Consider the following 27,743-nt stretch of genomic DNA (forward strand, 5'->3'; position numbering starts at 1 on the left):
CAGTCAGCATTTCTGGAAAACAAAAAGCTACATACGCTAGAAATATGAAATACAAAAATAACATGTGGTAGATACACAGTAGGCCAGGCAGCATCTGAGGAGAAAGAAGCAGAGTTAACATTTTCAATTGGTGGTCTTTCATCAAGACTGCTGCTGAAAATTTTAAATATCTACAAAAAACTGGCCCATTGAAAGGTCATCTATCAGAACAATTAACTGTTTCTCTCTCTGCTGATGTCACCTGACCTGCTAAGTACTTCGAGCATTCTCAGTTTCTTTCTCTGGCTGTGAAATGTGCTTACAATGGTGATTTGATTCTTCCATCAGATGAATGTTTTATACCGATTTCCTGTGCAATATCACTTAAATACTTTTGGATGGAAAATTATTTCATCCTGTTTCAAGATGCACCTGCTATTACACTGTGAGAATAGCCCTGCTGCTCATCCATGTAAACACAGGGGCTAGGAAATCAGCCAACTCGGGTAAGTTGCTTCACTCACCATATGCCATCACCAAACAAACTCCCTTCTACCCCCTATTCACGATAAGATGGCGCAGGAGCGTGACAACTATTTGCATGCTGTCTCCAGATGAGGATCTACTATTATCCAATACAATGGCTCCACTCTTTTATATTCCTTTTCCACGTAAATCTATCACTACTTCGAGCTGTACTAACAACATTCTACATGCTGCAATCTTGTATCTTTCTCTTTGCTCTGCCTTTTGTACCTGTGTTTGACTTGATTTTATTCATGTGCAGTAATATCACATTTAATTAGATAACATGCCAACAAAAGGTTTTCACTGTATCTCGGTACATATGACAATAACCACCTAAACCTAAACTATAATAATGACTTCCAACTCCTCCAATCTGGTTCACTATAATACTCGTATCCACCTCCCAAATTATCCCTGGACACCACATGCATCACCATTAATATTCCTGGTCTCTCCCCAGACCCAACTAATAATTTAGACGCAAGGAACTGCAGATGCTGGTTTATAAAAAAAAGACACAAAATGCTGGAGTAACTCAGCGGGTCAGCCAGCATCTCTGGAGAATATGGAGAGGTGACATTTTGGCCTTGCAAGCACACTCTGCAAGGGCAAAGCTAGCCAAGCATGCAGAGGCCACTCAGTAGTGTCTGTCCTTTGGGCTTCAGACACTGCTAAGTTTTGCAGTGACAACCCCTCAACCAAATTGCTCTCTTATGGACTGCAGAGTATAATCCTTAAACCCACTTCCCCTGATGCCAGTGAGTTGAGACCACTGTGTTTTTAAATGATTTCAGCAGAAACCTCTTATACATTGCTGCATCCTGCCACTCACTGGCTATTTATAGGTATTGCAACATAATCAGTCTGACGAAAAGTCCCGACCAAAACGTTACCTATCCATGTCCTCCAGAGATGCTGCCTGGCCCACTGAGTTACTCCAGCACTCTGTATCTTCTCTAGCTATGCAAAATATTGTTGCCAAAGGCAACAAATTCATAGGTAAGGAGCAGACAATAATATTTCACAATGTGAAGATATGCTCATTTGATTCAGCTGTTTCATTAGGCCAATATAGCTTTTGTAAATGCTAAGTATTTTATGTTTTTTTGTTTTTTTTAAAGGTGCAATTTTGAAATAAACCAGTGACATAAAGTACCATCTGCAAGCCTAAAGGATGATGTGCAGGAGCAGGAAAAAGCCAAGCTCTTTGCTGTAGAAATAAAGAACTACAGTTGCTGGTTTATACCAAAGATAAACTTGTGGAGTAACTCAACGGGCCAGGCAGCATCTCTGGATAAAAAGGATGGGTGATGTTTCAGGTCAGGACTCTTCTTCAAACAGCTCATTGCTGATCGGCTGGTGCAACTATGCATTGGGATGGTACTCCTACATTTATACTCCTAACGTTTGAACCATTGCATGAATTATTGTCATGTTCTTATTTTGTGACAAAAAAAATAAAGGAGTTTCCTGGAATTATCTTTTTCCTTTTCCGATGCATTGTACAAGTTATTCCTGTGTAGTTTTGTAATGGTGAAATACCATTTCTATAGACCGACCTAAAGTACGCTGTTATAAAAGGTAACACCTTATGAATTGCTTAACAATATACTTGTATTTCCAGGATTATGAAACATTGTTTATTTATATGGTATGTTCAAGTACTACTAGCGATTTTGAAGTATCTCTGCCAAATGATAGAGGGCGGCAGAGTGGCGTAGCTGGTAGATCTGCTGCCTCACAGCGCCAGAGACTCAGGTTTGATCCTGACCTCGAGAGTTGTCTGTGAGGAGTTTGCACATTCTCCCTGTGAGCACGTGTGACTCAGGGTGCTCCAGTTCCCTCACACACAAGTTTGCAGATTAATTGGACTCTATAAACTGCCCCTGGTGTGTAGGGAGTGGATGCGAAAGTGGGATAACATCATCGAGCTAGTGTGAACGGATGATCGATGATCGGCAAGGACTCGGTGAGCCGAAAGGCATGTTTCCACGTTGTATCTGTCAATTCAAGACCAATACATTGATAGCACTGCGCCATACCTAGTTTTTGACGAGCATTCTTCTTGTTGGATTTTGATCAGATTAGCTAGCTGTTGCTGTAGGGTTACGCATTTCCCATGAACTTGCTTTATAAATGGGTGGTCCAATAAATCAGCAACCGATGGACGCTTTTCAAAATCCTTAATTAGGCATCTAGCAAAAGGGGCAAAGAAATGACAAATAGAAATACTGAAAAAGCATGTGGTTTAAATACCGTGTTATCCATGCAGAGAATCATATCATTCAAATACCTTACGCAAACTGAGAATGTAGAATACAAAAGTGTACATTATTTGATCATGTTTCTTGATATTTAACTGTGTTTTTAAAAAAGCCAATACAATTTCAAAATACTGCAAGTATTATGGGAAGAATAAATGTCACTTTATCATTTTAACATTTAGTAATGTACTGTAATGAATGAAAATGAACTAAAATTGTATCTTAGAGCCAAAAATGGTAGAATCAAAAAGATCAAAATACAAAGTAATTTTAATAGCTTGGAAATTTCAACGTGGATCAATAATCTGGAACATTAGCATTACTTTACTTGAGATTCTGTATATAGAAAATAAAATACAAGTTATATAGTTCATTTACTATAAACTTAGAATATCATTTGTAGAAACAAGTAACAGCAGAAGCTGCTTTATAGAAAAAGACACAAAGTGCTGGAATAACGCAGCGGGTCTGAAGGGTCCCAACCCAAAACACCAGCTATCCAAGTTCTTCAGGGATGCTGTTTGACCAACTGAGTTACTCCAGCACTTTGTGTATTTTTTAGAATATCATTTGGCAGCTGCTTAAAATAGTAAAATAATTTCCCCTCCAAGTATTAATAGAAATCATCTTCACAATAAAACCTGCATTTAAAGTACCCATGTGGGGTACATGCTTTATTCAAGCTCTACTAACTTGATTATTCTGACTTAGAACCTTTGGCTTTCTATTTTACAAAATGGTACAAAGTTAAGCACAGGCAGGACAAACAAGACCTGATATAGAAACAAATTTGATTTACATTATTTTATAAGTTTCACCTACCATTGAACGAGTGTAAAACATCATTCCTTGAACTATGAGTATACAACAAATGATAAGCCACTGGTGTCTCATCTAGTTTCACAATTGCTCTAACACCTTATCCTCCAAGGAGGTTATTTCTCGTCCTCTATGTTCACAACAGCTACAGTTTGTCACTGGTTGGCACGATCTCATGTTTTATTTCTGCACTTTCCTGGCAATGATGTAAGCAGGCTTTGTTGGATGCTATTTGTGCTCATTATTTATTGCAGCAAAGGCGCTAAAATAAATGGCAACTTATCTCCATTGTCCATCCATTTGATAAAAGTATCAACAAGTACACCCAGAGAAATTAATCATGGTTTGCTTATTAATTAATCAGAGCTGCCGACAACTGAATGTCACGGCTAATGTTTAACATACAGACATTTGAGATAAAAATAGTTGTGTTTTAAAAAATTTTGATGAATTTATATTTAAATTTATGTTACTTCTGCATTTTAGTATTACTAGTTACATTTCTGATTCAGTGTTTGGTATTAAATGATTTTCACTTCTAATATTTATTGTAATTTTTTTCTAAGAAGGTTATGGGCTCTACCCAAATAAAGTACAATTGTATATTTATATTATATAGTATGTCATTATTAATTTGTTTTGCTAATATCCGGCATCAGCAGTCAGCTTAAGATATAGCCCATGTTACCATCTCTAATTTAAGAGAGTCAGAAACAATTGCCCACCAGCAGAAAACAAAAAAAAATCAAACTCTTGTGACACTGAATCCCTTATCTTGTTTGACATTCTGGCTGCCTTCATCAGGCTTTCTAAACTGAAAATTAATTCTCAGAATTCATTAGCGTTACAACATTAACCATAGGTTGCAGCCATTTGCTGCAATCTAGCAACTCGGCATCTAAACACCATTTTCATTTTGTCACACTGAGCACCTATTTGCTGCCATAATTGGAAGCCGAGGATAAAGCATTTATTACCCACGAACAAGAGCAGGCACCTACATATAGTTCTGCATGATGTGGCTTGAAAATCTGCAGGCAGCTTGCAGCTGCTGATAACATTGTTTGTGTTGCTGTCCCTTAATGATGTAAACTGCCATTTTGTTATTAGTAAGTCAGATGGCAACATTGGAAGTCTAACAACCAGGAAAAAATATCACTGAATGCAGACTTTGCAGTTACAGAACAAGTCATATTAATAACTCATTTTACCAAACGTCAAGTACCTGAATTTTAATCAGAATAGCAAAATCACCAGTAACTACAAACATATCACTCTTAAAATTCCGTGCAATGAGCTACACATTGTAGTCACGGCTTTGTGATAATCTGCACATCTATTGCAAAATACATATTCTACTTACAATACAGACCAGTTGCCACCTTAATTTTGTATTTGGTCCATAGAGAAGATTCCATTTACAATCGTCTGGTCTAGCATCAGATGCCCTTCTTCCAACATATAACATAGTTAAAAAAAAAGATGCAAAGTGTTGGAGTAACTCAACGGGTCAGGGAGCATCTGGAGATATTGACCCATTGATGACTCCAGTACTCTGTGTCTTTTTTTTGTAAACCAGCTTCCGCAGTTACTTGTGTCTCCAGGTAACACAGTTCAAACCTGTCCCTACCTCAGCTCATCCAGGGTTTACTTACTTCTTGATCTGGTTCACCAATGTCTCTGGCTGGCTGCCTCACTTTTATTCTCCATAAATCTTAGTGTACAAAATACTCTGGCACTTCTATGATAAATGATACCTATTACCTCTTGATCAAGTAATTCAAAGGCTCCCAGCCAGAAAGTTGTCAATGAAAAGCCTCATTTGAGTTTCCAAAATTTCTTATAAACCCCTTTTATCTTCCCAACCTCCTCGAGTACTGCAGCCCTCATAATATCTCTGCACACACCTCCAATTCTGGCCATTTTGCATGTTGCATCAATCGATAATGACAACAGAAACAGGCCCTTTGGCCCACAATGTCCATGTCAATCTTGCCAAGTTCAACTAATTCCTTCTGCTAATGGTTCAACTAATCCATAACCCTCTTCTTAGGCCCCCTCGGTCGTGGCTGACCATGGGTGATGCATCGTAGTTGGCTGCTTGCTCTGCACTTCGGCTGGAGCAGCGTCGCTTGTGGCTGAAGAGACCACTGCGGGAGTGACAGTCTCTGTCGCAAAGGTCACATTTGTGTGTGGACTCAGGTCTGTTGAAGTTGCTGCGCTCCTTTCTGCGTGCCCGCTTTTCTGCCGCTGCGTTCATCAGTTTCTCTTCCCCCGTTTTCAGATGTTGGTTCGAGGTTCCCACTCCACCTTGTACGGTCAGCTGCAAGGCTCTCCCAGGACTCCACATCGATGTCGAGCACCTTCAAATCTCTCTTGCAACGTAGCTGGGGGCGGCAGATGGTTCTCCTCCCAGATGTCAGCTCTCCATAGAGGATGTCTTTTGGGATACAGCCATGCTCCATGCGGTGGACATGGCCCAGCCACCGCAGCCTGTGCTGCCTGAGTAGAGTGTACATACTCGGAAGGCCAGCGCGAGACAGAATCTGTCTTGCCAGGATATACCCAGGATACGGCGGATGCTTCTAAGGTGGAAGGTGTTGAGTCTTCTCCCCAGTCTGGCGTATGTTGTCCATGTCTCACTGCCGTACAGCAGCATGCTGTTGACACAGGCATTGTAGACTGCTATCTTTCTCTTCACTGTCAGCTTTGGATTGATCCACACTCGAGTTGTGAGGCGAGCGAGAGTTGTAGCTGCCTTCCCGATCCTCTTGTCAATCTGTGTCCAAGGAGAGGTTGTCGGTGATGGTGGAGCCGAGGTATGTGAACTGATGGATGGCATCGAGTTCGTAATTGTTGATGGTGATGACAGGTGGTGCCTTTGTATCCTGTCCAAGGACGTTCGTCTTCTTGAGGCTGATGGTCAGCCCAAAGTCCTTGCAAGCCTGATAGAAGCGGTCCATCAATGACTGTAGTTCCTCCTGGGTGTGGGACACAACTGCTGCATCATCGGTGAACAACATGTCTCTGATGATAGCTTCACATACTTTTGTCTTGACTCGGAGGCGGGTGAGGTTGAAGAGCTTGCCGTCTGATCTAGTACGCAGGTAGATCCCCTCTGTTGCGGTGCTGAAGGCATGTTTCAGGAGCTGAGTGAAGAAAATCCCAAAGAGTGTGGGAGCGAGGACGCAGCCTTGTTTGACGCCACTGCGGATGTCGAAGGGCTCAGAGAAACTGCCATTGAACGGCACTGTCCCCTTCGTGTTGATGTGGAAGGATTCTATCATGCTCTGCAGTTTTGGTGGGCAGCCGATCTTTGGGAGAGCCTTGAATAGGCCATCTCTGCTGACGAAGTCAAACGCCTTGGTGAGGTCAATGAAAGCAATTTACAGGGGCTTCCGTTGTTCTCTGCACTTCTCCTGGAGCTGGCAAAGGGAGAAGACCATGTCTACTGTTGACCTTCCAGCTCGGAAACCGCACTGTGACTCTGGGTAGACACGTTCTGCCAGCTTCTGCAGGCGGATCAAGATGACCCGAGCAAAGATCTTGCCGACAATGTTGAGGAGGGAGATGCCTCTGTAGTTGTTGCAGTCACTTCTCTCGCCCTTGAACTTGTAGAGGGTAATGATCGTAGCATCCCTCATGTCCTGCGGTGCAGCTCCTTCTTGCCAGCACTGGCAGAGGACTTCATGCAAAGGAAGCAGTAAGGAGGTCTTGCAGTGCTTGATCAGGTCAGGGGGAATCCCGTCGCTGCCTGGGGCCTTGCCTGAGGCCAGGCTGTCAATGGCCTTGCTGAGCTCTTCTACCGTCGGCTCTCCATCTAACTCATCCATGGTCGGCAGGCACTCGATGGCATCAAGGGCTGAGGGGGACACAGTGTTCTCTCTCGAGTAGAGGTTGTAGTAGTGTTCCACCCTTTGGTCCACAATGCCCATGCCAATCTTGCCAAGTTCAACTAATCCCTTCTGCTTGCATGTGATCCATAACCCTCTATCCCCTGTATATCCATGTGCCTATCCAAAAGCTTCTTAAATGCCACTGTCGTATCTGCGTCCACCACTACCCTGGCAATGCATTGTAGACACCCACCACTCTCTGGGTAAAGAGTTTGCCCCACACATCTCCTTTCAACTTAGCCCCTCTCACCTTAAAGCTATGCCCTAACTTTTGACATTTTCACCCAAGGAAAAAGGTTTTGACTGTCTCCCCTATATATTGTTCAATAAACTCAAAAGCATCAAGGAGTCTTTCAGTTACTTCACACCAAATGTGCTCAGCCTGAGCACATTTGGAAGTATTCACACCAAATGTGCTCAGTTTCCCAGCTTGCGATGAAGAGCTCTTCACTTTTAAAGAGAAGATGACCATCGAAGTGCAGATCTATACTTGGTGTTAAAACTTCCTCAGGTTGCAAGAGCACTTAAAAGAAATCAATCTGCTACTAAATGAGAAAACTAAATGAACAGGCTATATTTAGACTAGTCAATTTTCACACCAAGGGAATGAAAAGCAAGCACTATAATCTCAGTGATATGTGCAAGTTAAATAAATTGTTTACATTAAATGCTTTATTGAAGCTCAAATAACATGCAGGGCTTTCACATTATGGATATTGCAGTTTCATACCTTAAGTATGAAGATCTATCATGATTAATGTACTGAATTTGGAAATCGGGTTGCTTCAAAATGAGATATTTTAGAAAGACAGTACACATTCATCTACTTTTAGTTGGGGGAATAACGAAAATGCACACGGGAATATGCCTTTAACTGATTAGAGAGTGAATGAGGTCAGGCAGCATCTCTGGAGAGAAGGAATGGGTGACGTGTCCGGTCGAGACCCTTCTTCAGGTCTGAAGAAGGGTCTCGACCCGAACCGTCACCCATTCCTTCTCTCCAGAGATGCTGCCTGACCTGCTGAGTTACTCCAACATTTTGTGATACTTTCGATTTGTACCAGCATCTGCAGTTATTTTCCTACAGAGAGTGAATGAGGATATATTACCTTTTCAGGAGAGACTGGAGAAAAGACGGCACATGGTTTTGAATGAAACAGAACCAGAAATAATTGTTTCTGGTATTAAAACATGGAGTTACGGATTTCAACATCTCTGTCCGGACTCTGAAATGTGCCTTCAGATTACTGTAACAACTGACAGCTTGATTCATGGTTGTATAGAAGGAAAATAAGTACTCAGGAGCTACTCACATTTAAATTTGAGACTTGCGAGACTGCGGACACTGGAAGCTGGAGGAAAAAACAAATTGCTGGTGGAATTCAATTTATTAACCAGCATCTGTGTTGGGAAGGGGGTTGGAGTTGTGTTTGCGTTAGAAACCCTGAGTCCAGACTGAGAGCGGAGAGGAAAATATCTGACATAAAGAGACAGGTCCCAAAGGTCATTAGTAAACCTAAGAGCATAGGAGAGATGAAGGACAGAAGGGGTCAGGTGGTGGAATTGGGAGATTGATGTAGAAACACTTCTCTCAGTAGACAAGATTGGAGGAGGTAGAATCTTGGCCTCAACTGAAAGGTTGCGGTCCTTCGGCTATTTAGGTTCTTTGACGGTGCTGAGAGAAGTGGTGCAAGAAGAAGTGTGGCACCTCCTAAAAAATATAAGGTTGGAGGAGATGCAACACTTGTTGCTACAGCTTCTCCCTCGCCACCATCCATGGAGCAGCCCTTCCAGGTGAGGCAAAGGGATGGCACGGTTGCTCGGTGGTTGATCAGCCATGATTGAATGGCGGAGTAGACTTGATGAGCTGAATGGCCTAATTCTACTCCTATCACTTATGAACTTATTTCATAAGTAGGGATGGGTCAAGACAATATGTAATTGAGTCTGTAACTTGATTAGCACAATATCATGGCACTGGGGACGGAATGAACTGCAGATGCTGGAACCTTGAGCAAAGCACTGGACAGACTGGACATTTGGTTTCAAGCACTAAACAGATAGGAGTGTATCAGTGTCAGTCAATCAGACAGCGTCCATGGAGGAAATAGACAGGTAATGGCTTGGGACCCTTCGTCTTAAGTTTAAAGATGGGCCCTGACCCGAAATGTTACCCATCCATTCCCTCTATCCCTCCACAGATGCTGCCTGACCTGCTGAGTTACTCCTGCACTTTGTGTTTTGATCAGCACATTGGAGCAAATGTACTTATTTATGTAGCAGGAAATCCCAACTAAGGCATGCTCAAATGATCAAAAACAAAAAACTGATAATCTATTTTAATGTTGCTTGCCTTGTACACAAAATAACAGCTGTTTTCAACTGCCTGTCCATAATAATTGATAATACCCTGTATGTTAAATTGTTTAAAATACCATTGCAAATTGGTATCATGCTGTTTAAATCTTCCCGTTCTATAAAAGTTAATTTATCATTTGGAAATCAGATTAACAAATCAATCCAGCCTGAGGTCAGACATCATTTTAGCAGTGGTCCCCAGCAATTGACACAAAAGTCTTACACAGCAATGAAGAAGTCCAGAATAAACTCACCAGTCTCAGGGACCAGATTAAGAACCTGGTAAAATATTGAGTTGGCAGTCCAAATAGCCTTATAGCATTTACTGTTTTAATCTATATCCTTTCAGTGGCAAGAAATCAGTCATCAACGATTTTGGAGCAAGGCCAAGTGCATTTCTATGATCCACATCATTGAAAAGGCAAAGAATTATGAATTGTCTGGAAAATGCTAAGGCCCATCAGGAGTAAATCAAGCAATAAATTTACTGCACAGCTTAATGAGAGGCATCATTATGAAAAGTTTCAATATATTAAAAAATCAGTCATATACATTGTGCACTGTTTTTCTGGTTTGTAAAAAACAGTCAACATTAATTTGCTAACAAATGCATCAGTATCAATGGATCAATTGTTAGAACTAGGTTAGAGGTATAATTTCATCATGGAAAACAAAAGAGTAACCAGTTTATTTTGCATTTGTAGTTTATTTAAATATTCCTACAAGAAACCAGACAAAATTACATTTGCTGGAAAGTGACTTAGGTGTTCAAACACTGATGAATCAAGTTAAGTGTACAGCGTGAGGGATGTTTACTAGATGTCATTGGTAACGCCACTATTTATTACCTATTGTCTCTGAAAAGACTTGCTTGCTTGCCTTCCAATGTTGCTTGCTTGTTTTGAAAAGAAAATGAATACAAGAAAACCGCATGAAACAAAAAGCAAAATCTACAAGCAAGCCCTCAAAGATTATTACATATGTAGGAGGAAGCCTGATAATAATAAATCAATTACAATGAGCGCCGTTAATCCAGTAATATTTGATTTGAAAGCTAAATGGGAGAAATTCACATTTTGTTTCAAGCATGAAAAGGCTAGGAGTTGGCCAAGTGGTCCAGCACAGAATAAAGAGCCAACAAAATCATATCCGCTCAACGATCTATTATTGCAATAGGTGTTGAAGAGGGTCCGGGTCATTACTGAAGCATGATTAATTTGGGTCATAATCAACCTCTCGAAGCACTTCATTACAACCAATGCAAGTGCCAATGGTCAACAATCATTAAAGTATGTCACCTTGCTCTTCTTGGGCATCCTATGGTTTGGATGAAGGAATTAGAAGTAACACTAGCAAGTTTGCAGATGATACAAAGCTGGGTGGCAGTGTGAACTGCGAAGGGGATGCTAGGAGATTGCAGGGTGACCTGGACAGGTTGAGTGAGTGGGCAGATGCATGGCAGATGCAGTATAAGGTAGATAAATGTGAGGTTGTCCACTTTGGCGGCAAAAACAAGAAGGCAGATTATTATCTCAATGGTGTCAGGTTATGTAAGGGGAAAGTGCAGTGAGACCTGGGTGTCCTTGTACACCAGTCACTGAAAGTAAGCGTGCAGGTACAGCAGGCAGTGAAGAAAGCTAATGGCATGTTGGCCTTCATAACGAGAGGATTTCAGTATAGGAGTAAAGAGGTTCTTCAGCAGTTGTATAGGGTCCTGGTAAGACCACATCTGGAGTATTGTGTACAGTTTTGGTCTCCTAATTTGAGGAAGGACATCCTTGTAATTGACACAGTGCAGCGTAGGTTCACGAGATAGATCCCTGGGATGGCGGGTCTGTCATATCAGGAAAGATTGAAAAGACTAGGCTTGTATTCACTGGAGTTTAGAAGGATGAGAGGGGATCTTATAGAAACATATAAAATTATAAAAGGACTGGACAAGCTAGATGCAGGAAAAATGTTCCCACAGTCTTAGAATAAAGGGGAGGCCATTTAAAACTGAGGTGAGAAAGAATCTTTTCACCCAGAGTTGTGAATTTGTGGAATTCTTTGCCACAGAGGGCAGTGGAGGCCAAATCACTGGATGGATTAAGAGATGGTTAGATAGAGCTCTAGGGGCTAGTGGAATCAAGGGATATGGGGAGAAGGCAGGCACGGGTTACTGATTGTGGATGATCAGCCATGATCACAATGAATGGCGGTGCTGGCTCGAAGGACCGAATGGCCTCCTCCTGCACCTATTTTCTATGTTTCTATGTTCCTATCATGGATATCCTTTTAAGGCAGGTGGGGACCTCAGACCATAGTAGTAAGAGGTTGTTTTCCAAGGGTTCACCCTCAAGAAGGATCTTCTGATGTTGGCCTGAGAGACTGAGAACACCGGTTGTCAAGAATCCATGAACGTGAATCATTGTTCTCGCTTTCGAAGCTAACATTGAAAGCATTGAGCACGTCTGGGAGTGGTGGTTCACTATCAATTGAGCTACAGTTTCAACCTGTAGGAAGTAATAGCATGCAAGACCTGCCAAGGTTTCCAACTATGCAATTGACCCCCCAGTTTAGTTCAGAACTGTCTCTTCAAGAGGCCAAATGAGATTGGTGAAAACCGATGGCTGGCATTGTGTCATTGGGCCAAAGGGCTAATTTCCATGAATGCTGTAACTGTAAGAAGGGTAGCAGGTGCATGGGTATTCCAGTTGCAGGTCCTCTTCCAAATCACACTCCCCCCTTACTTGGAAATGCGGAAACTTGACTGGTTAGCACGCAACAAAAGCTTTTCACTGTACCCTGTACACATGACAATAAACTAAAATCACCATTCTAGCTGTGTCATCAGATACAATAATACATCAGGGTAACCTTCACCAGGAGGACTGCAACTGTTCCAGACAGACTGCAATGGTTTAAAAAGATAACTCACTAAAAACTCAAGGGCAATGAGGGATAGGCAATAAATACTGGTGCTAACAGTTCTGCCTACTTCATGCATATGAATAAAAACTATATTACATAAATAATACTTCTGGTAATGTAGATGTCATTTTGTTCAGACTGAACTTAAGAAATAAAAATATCCTGAATAAAAATGCTTTTAAAGTACATTATGAATATTTAGAGATAGTCATACTTAATTTTAAGTTTTATTGATTATGCAAAATCAGTTTGGCTGTCACCTTTATATAAATTCAATGCTGTAAAGTTAACTCTAGACAAAATATATTTAGAGGAAGCATTACATACTGTGAAATAAAGTGGTTGAATTCTTCACACCATCTTTCCGGGTGCAATAAAGTTGGTGGTGGATTTCTGAAAAAAATAATCAGAGGGAAAATTAATACGTTATTTTACATGGTAAGATCTGTACCTTCAGTGCATTTCGCTGGTCAACTTGTTTGAGTGCAGATTTAAGTATTGCTAAATGTGCAATCACAATTTGAAATGGGTTCATCATGAAATTAAAAATGGAGAAAGGAAATATATCCACAATTTTTCAAGAAAAATAAAGTTTGATGATTGTAGCAGAGGTGGAGCTGCTGCCTCACAGAGCTCGCCAGAGCCCCAGATTCGACCCTGACTACTGGTGCTGTCTGTGCGGAGGTTTACGTTCTCTCTATAACCTCACGGGTTTTCTCCAGGTGCTCCAGTTTCCTCCCACATTCAAAAGATGTGCAGGTTTATAAATCATTTGGCTTCTGTAAATTACTCCCAATGTGTAGGATGATAAAGTGGGATAACATAGAACTAGTGTACACGTGATCAATGGTCGGCGTGGATTGGGTGAGCCGAAGGACCTGTTTCCAAGCTGTATCTCTAAAGTTAAAACTAAAGTTCAACACATTTTTTATTGTTTTACTGAAGTTCATGAATATGCATTAATAGGAATCTTGGTAAAGGTGTTAGTAACATAAAGCTATAATCAATAAGGCTAATCAAAATACTCAAATAACTTTCAATGCCACTTAACTTAGCCACAAAATGTTTTTGAAAATCAGCATAAATGAATATTGCTGCAATATTTTAATGCGCACCTTTGCTCATCCTGTTTTCAAAAAGACATTGACAAATAGGTTAACGCAAAGCAATAAGTATTGCTACCCATAAGCTCTATGTTATGAGAGGACACAGCACTGAACTGGTTTTCAATGCAGTAAAATTAAAAGCTGAAAGATTATTGCCCAGGATTTCAAAAGTCTGTGGAATGAATAATAGATGCAAATCAGGAATTTAAAACTATGTTCAAACAGTGAATAAATGGAAAATGTACTCTTAAATGAATAATTACTCAAGATTTCAGCATCTGAAGTTCTTGGTGTCTCTACACTTAAATGAATCTGGAATGATCTGCCATAAATGCAAAATAAGCTACCATTACATGATTAATCCCTTTAATAGTGATCGGGATAAAAATCTGGTGAAGAATGATAATGGCAATTGTCATGATAAGTGACTAATAAAATAGTCTGAATCATGATGAATTTTTATGCTTCTGGCCCGGTGGATCTGTCAGCTGTGGAACAAAGTGGTAAGGGTCAAATAATATAAATTGTAGTTTCAGAGTAATATCGCAGAGTATCATTAAATTACCTCTGGGGATCGGACAGATATTTCACAAACTATCATTTCACCTGTGATTCTTTAACTTATTTAAAAGATTATGGTCCACATTTTTCTGCATCTGGATAGAATAAATTGCCATGGGAACAGAAGTAAAGGAGCCTGTCGAGTTTTCTTATCTTTAATTTAAATGAAAGGAAATTTGGGAAAATTCACTCATGGACAAGTAATCCATCTCCATTCCTCTTCATAGACAGTGACCATACAGTCCGATACACTTAGGCTTCGTTGAATCAATTGCACTGTAAATTGCAAAAGAAAACCTGGAGTAAAATTCCACAATAAAAGGAAATAGTTTGCTGGTTGTTCTTCTCATGAGATATGGAGATTGCTGGTAATGTCAACATTCAGTGCTTATGAACACAACATGGCTCCATCATGGGTATTGACCTCCCAACCATCAAAGGGATCTATAGGAGGCGCTGCATCATCATCAACCTGGCCACGCTCTCATTTCACTCCTGCCATCGGGAGGAAGGTATTAAAGTCTGAAAACTGTAACATTCAGGTTCAGCAGCAGGTTCTTCCCAAGAACCATCAGGCTAAGACCTCCAACTAAGCTCCAAACTACATTGATTTGTGGGCATTGCTTTCATCTTTGCACTATTATTGTTTGTTTATTTTTTTCTACTGAACTTCTTTTTTGTTGCATGATGCTTACAGAGCACTACGTTTAACTGTTGTGCTGCTGCAATTAAGAAATTCATTGTTCAGGATTGTTCACAATGTTCACACGTGACAATAAAACAGTCTTGACTCTCGACTCATTTTCCTATGAAACGTTGGCGTCAGACTGCTCCAAAAACTGTCACAATCCTCGCAAAGGTAATGAGTTGCAGATTTTTAAACGCAATGAAGAACAATGGTGAGTTTTGATACAGATGTGTGACTGGGGAATGTCCACCGGGTGGCGCCAGCAATGGCTGCCTCACCAACAGTCTGTCTGTCTCGACCTTCGTTCTGTCTTAATAGTATGTGTTAAATGTATGTTTTCAGAGTTCTCTACTTGTTTTAAGGGGGGGGGGGGAGAGTTAGGGAAGATGGACCGACTTTGGGAACTCCAAGCCGCAGGAGCTTCGATCGCCCCGACGTGGGAGCTTCGACCGCACCGACGTGGGAATTTGACCGCCAGCTGCGGGAGCTTCGATCGCCCTGACGGATGGTTCGACTGCCCCGACCGTGGGAGAAATAAAGAGGAAGAAGTTTGGACTTTTTTTGCCTTCCATCACAGTAAGGAATGTGGGGAATTCGCTGTGGTGGATGTTTATGTTAACTTTTATGCAGTTGTGTGTTTTGTTGCTTTTTTTTTCGTATGGTTGTATGGTAATTCGCATATCACTGTACCTTAATTGGCACATGTGACAATAAAAGACCTTTGAAACCTTTGAGTGTGCAGACAAAGATTCATGAAGGCATTGCCTGGATTGGATTGTATTAGCCACAAGGGGAGATTGGGCATCCTTGGATTGTTTTCTCTGGGGTATTAGAGGCCAAGGAGTAATCTGCTAGAAGTAAAAATACTAGAGGGAATAGGGTTAAGGTGAGAGGGGAAACTTTAAAGGAGATCTTCAAGGCAAGTTTTTTTTTAAACAGTCTTTGATGCCAGGGGAAAAGGTGGAACCAGATACAATAGTAACATTTAAGAGGCATTTAGACATACACATGAACATGCAGGAAATAGATGACAAATTAGTTTAGATTGGCATTATGGTGGGCGAGGACATCATGGGCCGAATGACCTGTTCCACCGTTGTACTGTTATGTTCGATAGTGTTTAAAGAGACAGATGGAATGCCAACCAAGCAGGCTGTACTAGATGGTGTTAAACATCAAACAATTTTGGAGCTGTACTTAAGCAAGTGGTTTCCCTGCATCCCTGTTATCACCTCTTCCCCAGCAAACAATGGGCCATTATGAGCTCCACCCTTCCTTGGGTCATTTGTTGGTCAGTGTGGGTAAATTGGGCCGAAGGGCCCGTTTCCACACTATGTGATTCTATGATTTATATGCATAAGATTTGGTTCACAAGGGTTGATGAAGCTATGTTCATGTTCCAATCTGTTACCTTAATTAGAGCACTGTTCTTTTTTTTGCTTATTATACTCTTTGGTTGAAATTTAGTTCAAACAAACAGTTTAGTAGGCAATTTCACAGGGCACTTAAGAGCCAACCTGATTACCTGAGTCTAGATTCACATAGTAGATAGAGCCAATGGATTTTCTTCCCTGGAGGTCATTACAGAACAAGACAATCTGTTGGTATGCGAGTTATCATTAAAGATATTAGCTTTTTCATTCCCATTTACTTAATGAACCAAATTTAAATTTGTTGTCTATTGTGATGGGATTTGAATTCACATCTTTGGATCTCCACTCCAAACTATGTACGACAGCACCCTTATGATCAAATATGCTTTCGCACTTCTGTACTTGATCTATCTCTCACAGCTGACTTTTAGAACCACAAGTAAAAGCAGCTTTATATTTTTATCAGTCCGTCCACATAAATGAAGAAGTAAGATATATGGGCCTGGTAAAATTCTTAATCACTGTTTTAGTTGTGAAGGGTTTTAGGACAAATTATTGGTCTCAGTCTGTAAAACCCCAGGCCTGGCATGCCAGCAATGCTTCCAACATCAAGCAACTGGAATTCTGATGTGGTCAATACCTTTCGATTTCAGAGGGTAAATGCATCATGCTTTTACCCTCTCCATGCCAGGGCACTATGCCAATACCATCTTTAACGTCATAATATTAAATACCTAAGGTGGATTTTATCCAAATATTTTGTTACATTAATTGTTCATATTAACAAATGTTCATATGTTTAATATACTTTGCCATGTACAAACCAGAATTTATAAACTTATTTTCTAAATAGGAACAAGTTAGACCTTTATTCACTTCGCAGACGTTTAAAGGATCAACTTGTTTGAGGCAAAATGGCAACAGTTAAAAACAGCAAGAACTAATATAATAAAATAAACATCCCAACAATTTATGTCAATTCATGTGGCTTTTTCAAACTCTTAAGTTTATTTAACCTGCTTATTTAATTGGTTCATTTTTACATTGTTAAGATGTGCTCACATCTATTTAATCTATCCAAGCTTTAAAAATCGTGCCACAACTATTACATTGGAAGACGTTGGATGAATGGCAGCATTAAGTGAATCAGTGCGATGTCTTACTTCATTAATGTTAATGAACGAGAAGGTGGAAGCAGCAGTTCTATATAATGTACAAGAAACAATTACATGAATACTGTCATCTGGAAAAATATAAGTACATCAAAATAGAATAAATGTGTTAATTTCCCAATCTGTGCAAAAACAAGTATTTAGGTGCACCCTGAAGTTGACAATGAAAATTAACAAATCACACTTGAAAAGGGAACAATGAAAATGGCACCTTTAAAGTAGTAATATGACCCAACGTACTTTTGGGGGTAGACACAAAATGTTGGAGTGACTCAGCAGGACAGGCAGCATCTCTGGAGAGAAGGAATGGGAGACGTTTTGGGTCGAAACTCTTCGTCAGACTTTTTGGGGGAGTGGGCAGAGGGGGAGAAATAAAAAGAACCATCATTCACTACAAAACCAGAAGCAACAGCGGTAACCTGGAGTCATAGCTGTTCGTCAAAGCAGTTAGAAGAATCAAGGAGGAAAGTGTTGGAAGGAACTGCAGATGCTGGTTTAAACTGAAGATAGACACAAAATGCTGGAGTAACTCCGCAGGACAGGCAGCATCTCTGGAGAGAAGAAATGGGTGTTGGAAGGTTCGTAAATGTGGGCCAATAGTCCATAGGATCCTCATCAAATGTTAAGATGGGCACTAATATTTAACATGGAAGTGAAGGGCAACAATATCTAAAAAGGAAGAACACAAACAGATTCAAGAATCAGACCAACACCAGGAGCTCAAGTCCTTGTCACTCGATGTGGCTTCCTGGTTCTAAGCACTTCATGATGGTCACCAACATTGGAGAACAGGAGAAACATTGGTCAGTGTGGAAATCTGCCAGTAACTCTCGACCCACCGCACGTGGTTGCCATTTAAAAGCTCTCTGAAATGGCTGAGCATGCGACTCAGTTGTGTTAGCAGTTGGGCATTCGGTGCTAGCCTTGCAGTGATATTCAGATCACAAAATTTAATTTAAAAATTAAAAAGAAAATCTCTCATTTTTAAAATGGATATGCAACAGTGGACTGCACAACTAACTGAAAAGACATAAAAATCAAGCTAACCCTAAATATATAAACATGGGCCCCACCTGTGCCAGGTAACACAATGGTGCTACCTGCTGCCCTATAGCACCAGAGAACATGGTTCAAACCTGACCTCGGGAGCAGTGTGCGTGGAGTTTGCACGTTCTCCCTGTGACCGCCAAGGTTTCCTTGGGGTGCTCCAGTTTCCTCCCACAACTCAAAGACATACAGGTTTGTAGATTAATTGTCCCCTGTAAATTGCTTCTCGTGTGTAGGAAGTGGATAACATAGAACTCATGTGAAAGGGTGGTCGATGGTCGTCGTGGACTCGGTGGCCCAAAGGGTCGGTTTCTGCGCTGCATCTCTAAACTATATAAATAGTGTATTGTTGCAAATTTCCCTGAATGTTTTGTGTCTGTGCTTCTTGATCCAATGTCCCAAATGGTTAAAATGAGTTAGGTCATTCCTGCGTACCACGGTTTAGTAGGCAGAATTGGCCTAACATAGGAAGCTAATTACTCTTCATTTATGAATTTATGGAAGAAAGATAAAATCACCACTTTTCATTTTCTATCTGCCTATTTTAATTCTTCCTCACACCATAAAACATGACAAATATTATACGCAGGGAAGAGTTTATCAAGGGCACAAAAGATATTTTTATCTAAGCGGATTTCAAATGAACAGATTGGATCATAAAAACCTGTTACTCTGCTGTTAATGATCTGAGTAATTTGCTTAAACATCAAACACCTGTTTCGGTACACAGGTTTTGGCATTTTCAAATCGGAAACAGATCTTCCCTCTCTAACTATCTGGATGATAACTGAATTACTTCTAATGTAAATCTAATTTTAAATATCAAAACAATGCATTACAATCATCGGTACTTTCAAGGACTTGCTTTTATCTTATTCTTATCGAATAATAAAATATTAAGCATGTTGTAAACAATGTCTACTCAAGAAGGCTAATCCATGGCCACAGATATCTTAATCCATGCTGATTTTAACAGTAATATATTGTTAGACTCCATAATTGATAAATTAATTATCATTATTGCTATTCGTCCTCATTTTCCCAATTTAGAAAATGGTCCTTTTTTGTCCAATTCCTTCTCCAGGGGTTGAGGTGAGGGGGGGGGGGGGGGGGAGGTGAGGGGGGGGGGGGGGAAGGTGAGGGGGGGGGGGCTCGGAAAGGTTGGTGGGGGTGACTACTTTGCCCAGTGCTAATTCCAGAAAATCTGCTGCATTCTTTCTGGTTTATAGAAAACAATTTTTTTCTTTCAATTGCACTGAAGAAAATCCTTTGTTTTATCTCCCGAAGGATTTGTATTTCTGACAGTCAGAGTATTGAGTATAGCAGTTGGGAGGTCATGTTGCAGTTATATAAGATGTTGGTGAGGCCACATTTGGAGGATTGTGTTCATTTTTAGTCACCATTTTCTAGGAAAGATGTTGTCAAGCTGGAAAGGCTGTAGAGAAGATTTACAAGGATGTTGCCAGGACTCGAGAGCCTGAGCTTTAGGGAGAGATTGAACAGGCTGGTACTTGGAGCACAGGAGGATGAGGGGTGATCATGAGAGGATTAGAATAGGTTAATGCACAGAGTCCTTTGCTTAGAGTTGTGGAAATCGATAACCAGAGGACATCGGTTTAAGGTGAGAGGAGAAAGATTTAATAGGAACCTAAGGGGCAACTTTTTCACACAAAGGGTGGTGGGTATATGGAATGAGCCACCAGAAGAGGTAGTTGACGCAGGTATTCACAACATTTAAAATACGTTTTTACAGGTACATGAATAGGAAAGATATAGAGGGATATGGGCCAAACACAGGCAGGTGGGACTAGTGTAGATGGGAAACTTGGTCAAAGGGTCAGTTTCCATACTGTATGACTCTATGATTCTATTAATACTGGTTATAGAAACTCACCTTGGTACTTAAATTACTTATTTTCTTCAAATTGATCATCAAACTAAGTCAGAGTATAGCATATTTTGTATGGAATGTCACTTCATTAATGGCAATGTTGGCAACAATAATAGTCAACAATTACAAACCACCTGCAATAAATATCCCTTACGCTACTCGAGAGGGTAATGAGCTGTTTAACCGGTATAAAACATCTGGCACTCAAATGAGCAACAGCAGATAAAATCTCACTGCAAGTGACCAACAGCTGGAAGCAAACCATTACAAATACTCTTTTCAGTGGGGGGCAGGGAGAGAGTTGAAGCAAAGCATTGGTGCACTTCGCCAAGCTGATTTGTTGATAAAAAAAGACTGACCTGCATTGGAAATGAAGAATAAAAGAGAACATTTTGAGTAAGAATATTATTTTCAAGTTTAATATAATGTTAAAAATGAAAATATTGGCAATCATAAAAAATTACAAAAAATTAATACAACTAAAAACAACACGAATATATAAATTGCAATATGGGATTCAAACCATTGTTATTCTTATATTTCAGCTAGAACAAATGCATAATCAGGGGGCACTCAATAGGAAAAGTGCACGACCACATGGTCCTTATCCTGCATTCCTATACAACAAAAGTACTGCTCAATTGTTCAGGAAATAAAATTGTGATGTTTAAGGTCTGTGAAGCCGGGGGATGAAATTGCAGGGTATGCAACTTATTATTCAGTTTTTCCCAAGACCTGCAAACATATTACATGTACAATTCCCAAACATTGTCACCTGAGGTTGGGTGTAGTTCTGACATGGATCTATAGAACATCAAAATCCAGCTCACTGTCAACGGAGTTCTGCATTTCTTGACAGTAGCATTTTTGCTGAATACTAATGAAAATATGTTTTCCTTTGGGTAGCGTTTGCTGACTACTAGAAGCATGCACAATGTATCGCTAGAAATAGAGAAACATTTTAAAGTGCCCCTCGGCCATTTGACAGTATTTACAGAGAGAGTAAATCAATATCACAATGCTGATTGCATTAAATTGTGGGAGGAGGTCTGGGTATCAAAGGAGATTTCCACATCCAGAGATGCACAATGTTTTTTCAAACGTGAAATGTTCAAGAAATAAAACATTGCAAGTAACAGCACCAGTAAACACGTGCAACCAGAAGGGTTCTACAGGTATTAATTCTGCAGGATCCCATCTGAAACTGCATAGATACAGATAAAGTCATAAGTTCATAAGTTGTAGGAGCAGAATTAGGCCATTCAGCCCATGAAGTCTACTCCGCTGATCTATCGTTCCCTCTCAACCTCATTCTCCTGCCTTCTCCCCACAACCAGGGCCGTCTTAACGCATGGGCCTGATGGGCACTTGCCCGGGGCCCCACGAGCATAGGGGCCCCATGCTGATCTGTGCATGTTAAGTGCCTTGCAATAAATAAATACTACTTTAAAAATGTAGGTTCAATAAGTGCTTTTTTCGCAACATTTTCGGTCACTAAGTGCTTCTCACAGCAATCTGTAAGTACTTTTCGCAACAATGTAGCACCCTAAGTCCATCGCTGTGCTTTTCGGTAAGTGCTTTTCGCCGGCACGACAGGGGGGGGCTGGTAGGGAAAAGGGGGTGGGGGAGAGTAACGGTAGGGGCCCCAGTACACTGCTTTGCCCGGGGGCCCATAATGCTGTAAAAACGGCCCTGCCCACAACTCCTGACATGCGCTGATACAGATACAAAGCAGGAATAGGCACTTCAGCCCACTAAGTCACCGCCGACCAGTGATCCCCATTACACTATCAAACACTACACACTAGGGACAATTTACAATTTGTACCGAAGCCGATTAACCTACAAACCTGTACGTCTTTGTAGTGCGGGAGGAAACAAGAGCACCCGGGGAAAACCTATGCAGTCACAGGGAGAACATACAAATTCCGTTTAGAGAGCACCCATAGTCAGGATCAAACATGGGTCTCTGGCATTGTAAGGCAGCAACTCTATTCTAGCTGAAAAGAGCAAACGTTGTGTAACTGTTAGAAGGATGAGGGGGGATCTTATTGAAACATATAAGATAATTAGGGGGTTGGACACATTAGAGGCAGGAAACATGTTCCCAATGTTGGGGGAGTCCAGAACAAGGGGCCACAGTTTAAGAATAAGGGGTAGGCCATTTAGAACGGAGATGAGGAAGAACTTTTTCAGTCAGAGAGTGGTGAAGGTGTGGAATTCTCTGCCTCAGAAGGCAGTGGAGGCCAGTTCGTTGGATGCTTTCAAGAGAGAGCTGGATAGAGCTCTTAAGGATATGGGGAGTGAGGGGGTATGGGGAGAAGGCAGGAACGGGGTACTGATTGAGAGTGATCAGCCATGATCGCATTGAATGGCGGTGCTGGCTCGAAGGGCTGAATGGCCTACTCCTGCACCTATTGTCTATTGTCTATTATGATGTCATTCTTTGAGGGTCGCCACCAGCTGGCTTGTGCCGAACTATCTGGACCTGTGCTCCGGCAGGCAAGGTCATCCATGGTGGGCAGGTCAAAGGGAAGGTTCCTGAAAAGTGCAGCCCATGAAGAGGACCTCAATGGTGAAACAGGTGGAGCACTACAATGGCTGAGAAGGCAGAAGAAGGCTGTACCAGAGTGAGAATCCCAACCATCATGGAGTCTATGTCATTGGACCCGGGTGTGTCTCTGTCAAGGACTGTGTGATGGCTATCGATGCAACAATCTACCAGTCTCCCCATGTTAAAAGATGTCATGCACAGATGTCCAACTTGAGGGACTTATCACAGAATGGACCCACCAGAAGGGCAATCATATTCGACATCACCAAAGATGATGATGAGTATAGTTATTGGACGTTGGCAATAAAATCCCTTTTCTTATTGTGCATAATTATTCCGGTCACAAATTTTGAAGATTAAGAAATAGAAGCACCCCTTAGATTGGCACACCAATATGAATAATTCCGTTTAGAGTTCAGAGATACAGCGTGGAAACAGGCCCTTCAGCCCATATCGCCCATTGATCACCCATTCACACTAGCTCTGTGTCATTCCACTTTGGCATCCACTCTCTACACACTGGGGCAATTTACAGAGACTAATTTCTAATCTTCAGAGCACCTAGAGGAAACCCACGTGGTAATGAGATTGCATTCAAACTGCACAGAGAAGCACCCGAGGTCAGGATTGAACCCGGGTCTTTGGCATCATGAGGCAGCAGCTCGATCAGACAAAGTAAACATTTTAAAAGATAATCTTGATGACCCAACATGTTTGCTGTACAGATACAAGGCACTATGTTGGGAGACTGCTGAAAAGTCAGCTGTTTATTGTTTTATACTCTTAACAAATCAAAGGCCTGGTGACATTGAGTGTGGTTCAGGAGCTCACATCAACGGAAATTATCTGTCATCACAGAGCACTGCACTCAGCGACATTTTAAAAGCAAAAATTCACACCATTGTACAGAGGGGACACATAGCACGGGTTAAGGTCCACAATTCATTTATGATATAGGACGTTCAGTATTCCCATCGAAACATAAATTGCTGAAAGAGCTCAGCAGATCAAGCAAAGGGATGGTCAATGTTTCGGGCTGACATCCAGGGACTTTTCCTAAGTTATAGGAAAGATGTTGTCAAGCTTGAAAGGGTTTAGTGAAGATTTACCAGGAAGTTGCCAGGACTCGAGGGACTGAGCTATAGGGAGAGATTGAGCAGGCTAGGGGTTATATTCCTTGGTGCGCAGGAGGATGAGGGGTGATCTTGTAGAGGTGTACAAAATCATGAGAGGAATAGATCGGACAAACGCACGGTGTTTTGCCCAGAGTAGGGAAATTGAGAAGCAGAGGACATAGGTTTAAGCTGAGGTGGCAAAGATTTGATGGGACCCTGAGGGGTAACTTTTTTTACACAAAGGGTGGTGGGTGTGTGGAACAAGCTGCCGGATGAGGTAGTTGAGGCAGGTACTATCGCAATGTTTAAGAAACATTTAGACTGATACATGGATAGAGTAGGTTTAGAGGGATATGGGCCAAAAGCAGGCAGGTGAGGCATGTGTAGATGGGGCATGTTGGTCGGCGAGGACAAGTTGGGCCGAAGGGCCTGTTTTCCACGCACTATGACTCTATGACTGAGAGTGCAGAGGGAAGATAACCAGTACATTGAAGAGAGAGGGAGGGGTGAGATGGAGGCTGGTAGGTGATAGGTGGAACCAGGTAGGGGAGAGGATAGGAAAAGGGAAGGTACAAACCAACGCCCAAGTTACAAATCAGGAGGATAGGTTGAATATAGTTCAGACAAATGTAGGACCAGAATCGCCCAAGTTCAACATTCTCCAGCATAAAGCAGCCCACTTCACTCTCACAAACATAAATAATTAATCCTACCACAACAGGTAAATCGTATTCCCAGCAGCATCTATATACTAAAACTCTCGTTTGTTATCTTGTTTGTGACTGCACCTCAGCCAAAACGGTACATGATAGTGCGACAATTTTAGGCCCACCTTACTCACCATTGTCACTTTAGTGATAATGCAAGTAGTTTTATTGAAATCGGTGTTATATTTTTTAAGTTATTCACATTGTTAAGTTTAAAAGGAGGGGAGGGGGAGGGGAGGAGGGAGGGAGGGGGGAAGGGGGGAGTGGGGGAGAAGGGGGTTGTGGAGAGAGGGGTGGGGGGGAGGACAGGGTGCTGCACCAATGCAGGAGAGGTTTGGGCCCAACGGGTCCACTTGGTCTAGTATATCTATAAAATGCACCAAAGGACCACACCAAACCAGACAGCATCTCCTAAACCTGTAAACCTGAGAATCTTGTGTAGGAAGGAACTGCAGATGCTGGTTTGCACCAAAGATAGGCACAAAATGCTGGAGTAACTCAGCAGGACAGGCTGCCTGTCCCGCTGATTTACTCCAGCATTTTGTGTCTGACAGAATCTAACAGCGACAAGTCCCCTCCCCCCCAAATCATGCACCCAATTGAAATAGAAATAAAGCATAGGACCGCAACAGCAAAGAAACAGCCCCTTTGGCCCACAATGTTTGTGCCGAACATGATGCCAAGATAAACTGATCTCGTCTGCTTGATCATGATCTATATTTCCTGCGCCTAACCAAAAGCCTCTTAAACGTCAATATCGTATCTGCCTCCTCCTCCTCCACCATCACCACTGGCAATGTGATCCAGGTCCCACCACTCCCTGTGTAAATACTTGCCCTGCACATCTCCATTAAACGTTCCCCCTCTCACCTGATAGCAATTCACTCCAGTGTTGGGCATTTCCACCCTGGTATAAAGGTTCTGGCTGTCTACCCTATCTATGCCTATCATAATTTCATATGCTTCTATAACCTCCTCTCAACCTCTGATGTTACAGAGAAAACAATCCAAGTCCACCAAGCTCTGCCCATAGCAGAAACCCTCCAATCCAGGCAGCTGGCATTCTGGTAAAAAACCCCAGCACCCTCTCCAAAGCCTTCACATCTGCTTTGCATGGGGCAATCAGAATGCACAGCAGAATTTATTTGATTTTACTATTCCTGTTTAGTTGCTAGGTTAAATTCCTGCACTCAGGGAATACCATCATAACAAGAATTTCAGCAGTTCAAAGCAATGAGTATAACGAGAGGAGTTGAGCATTGGAGCAAAGTGGTCCTTCTGCAGTTGTACAGGGCCCTGGTGAGACCACATCTGGAGTATTGTGTGCAGGTTTGGTCTCCTAATTTGAGGAAGAACATTTTTGCTATTGAGGGAGTGTAGTGTAGGTTCACGAGGTTAATTCCCGGGATGGCGGGACTGTCATATGATGAAAGAATGGAGCGACTGGGCTTGTATACACTGGAATTTAAAAGGATGAGAGAGGATCTTATTGAAACATATAAAATTATTAAGGGATTGGACACGCTAGAGGCAGGAAACATGTTCCCAATGTTGGGAAAGTCCAGAACCACGGGCCACAGTTTAAGAATAAGGGGTAGGCCATTTAGAACGGAGAGTTGTGAATTTGTGGAATTCTCTGCCACGGAAAGCAGTGGAGGCCGATTCACTGGATGCATTCAAAAGAGAGTTAGATAGAGCTCTTAGGGCTAGCGGAATCAAGGGATATGGGGAGAAGGCAGAAACGGAGTACATTGTGGATGATCAGCCATGATCACATTGAATGGCTGGCTCGAAGGGCCGAATGGCCTACTCCTGCACCTATTGTTTATGTATCTATGTATCTAAATTAACATTTATGGGCAATTTGGCACGACCACTGACTGAAGTCCATCCAGAAATATCTGCCTTCCTTATATATAGAATATAAAACAGTACAGCAGAGAAACAGGCCTTTCAGCCCACCACATCTGTGCCAAACATGATGCCAAGGTAAACTAATCTCTCTGTCTGCATGTGATCCATGTCCCTCCATTCCCTGCTTATCTAAAACCCTCCTAAAAACTACTATCATATCTGCTTCCACCACCAACCCTGGCAGCACGTTGCAGGCACCCACCACTCTCTGTGTTAAAAACTTGCCCCGCACATCTACTTTAAACTTTTCCCCTCTGACCCTAAAGCTATGCCTTCTAGTCTTTGTCATTTCATATTTATTTATTTTTTTCATATTTTTTCATATTTCAGATACAGCGCGGAAACAGGCCTTTTCGGCCCACCAAGTCCGCACCGCCCAGTGATTCCCGCACACTAACACTATCCTATAGACACTAGGGACAATTTTTACATTTACCCAGTCAATTAACCTACATACCTGTACGTCTTTGGAGTGTGGGAGGAAACCGAAGATCTCGGAGAAAACTCACGGGGAGAACGTACAAACTCCTTACAGTACAGCACCCGTAGTCAGGATCGAACCTGAGTCTCCGGCGCTGCATTCGCTGTAAAGCAGCAACTCTACCGCTGTGCCACCGTTCCACCCTGGGGAAAAAAGTTCCGACTGCCTACTCCATCTGTATCTCTCGTTACAATATATTTCTATCAAGTCTCTCCACAATCTCCGATGCTCCAGAATAAACGATCCAAGAACTTTGTCCAACCTCTCCTTGGAGCTACCACCATCTAAACCTCTTCTGCATCCTCTGCAAAGCCTCCATATTCTTCCAGTAATAGAGCATTAAACGAATTAAATGTAAAACTCACCTGAGTTGCCAA

General features: G+C 41.6%; 1 protein-coding gene across 4 annotated transcripts in view; it reads right to left on the minus strand.

Moving 5' to 3' along the window:
- myo3b (myosin IIIB) overlaps positions 1 to 27,743 on the minus strand; it is a 337,839-nt gene that overhangs the window by 251,557 nt on the left and 58,539 nt on the right. For all 4 annotated transcript variants that reach the window (XM_078403918.1, XM_078403917.1, XM_078403919.1 and 1 more), the window contains 2 exons: positions 13,085 to 13,150; positions 2,550 to 2,702 (listed from right to left, as the gene is read on the minus strand). In XM_078403918.1, the coding sequence (XP_078260044.1) occupies positions 2,550 to 2,702; positions 13,085 to 13,150 (219 nt within the window). The remainder of the gene's footprint in view (positions 1 to 2,549; positions 2,703 to 13,084; positions 13,151 to 27,743) is intronic.

Source organism: Rhinoraja longicauda, chromosome 8 (genome assembly GCF_053455715.1).
Source record: "Rhinoraja longicauda isolate Sanriku21f chromosome 8, sRhiLon1.1, whole genome shotgun sequence".
NCBI lineage: Eukaryota > Metazoa > Chordata > Chondrichthyes > Rajiformes > Arhynchobatidae > Rhinoraja > Rhinoraja longicauda.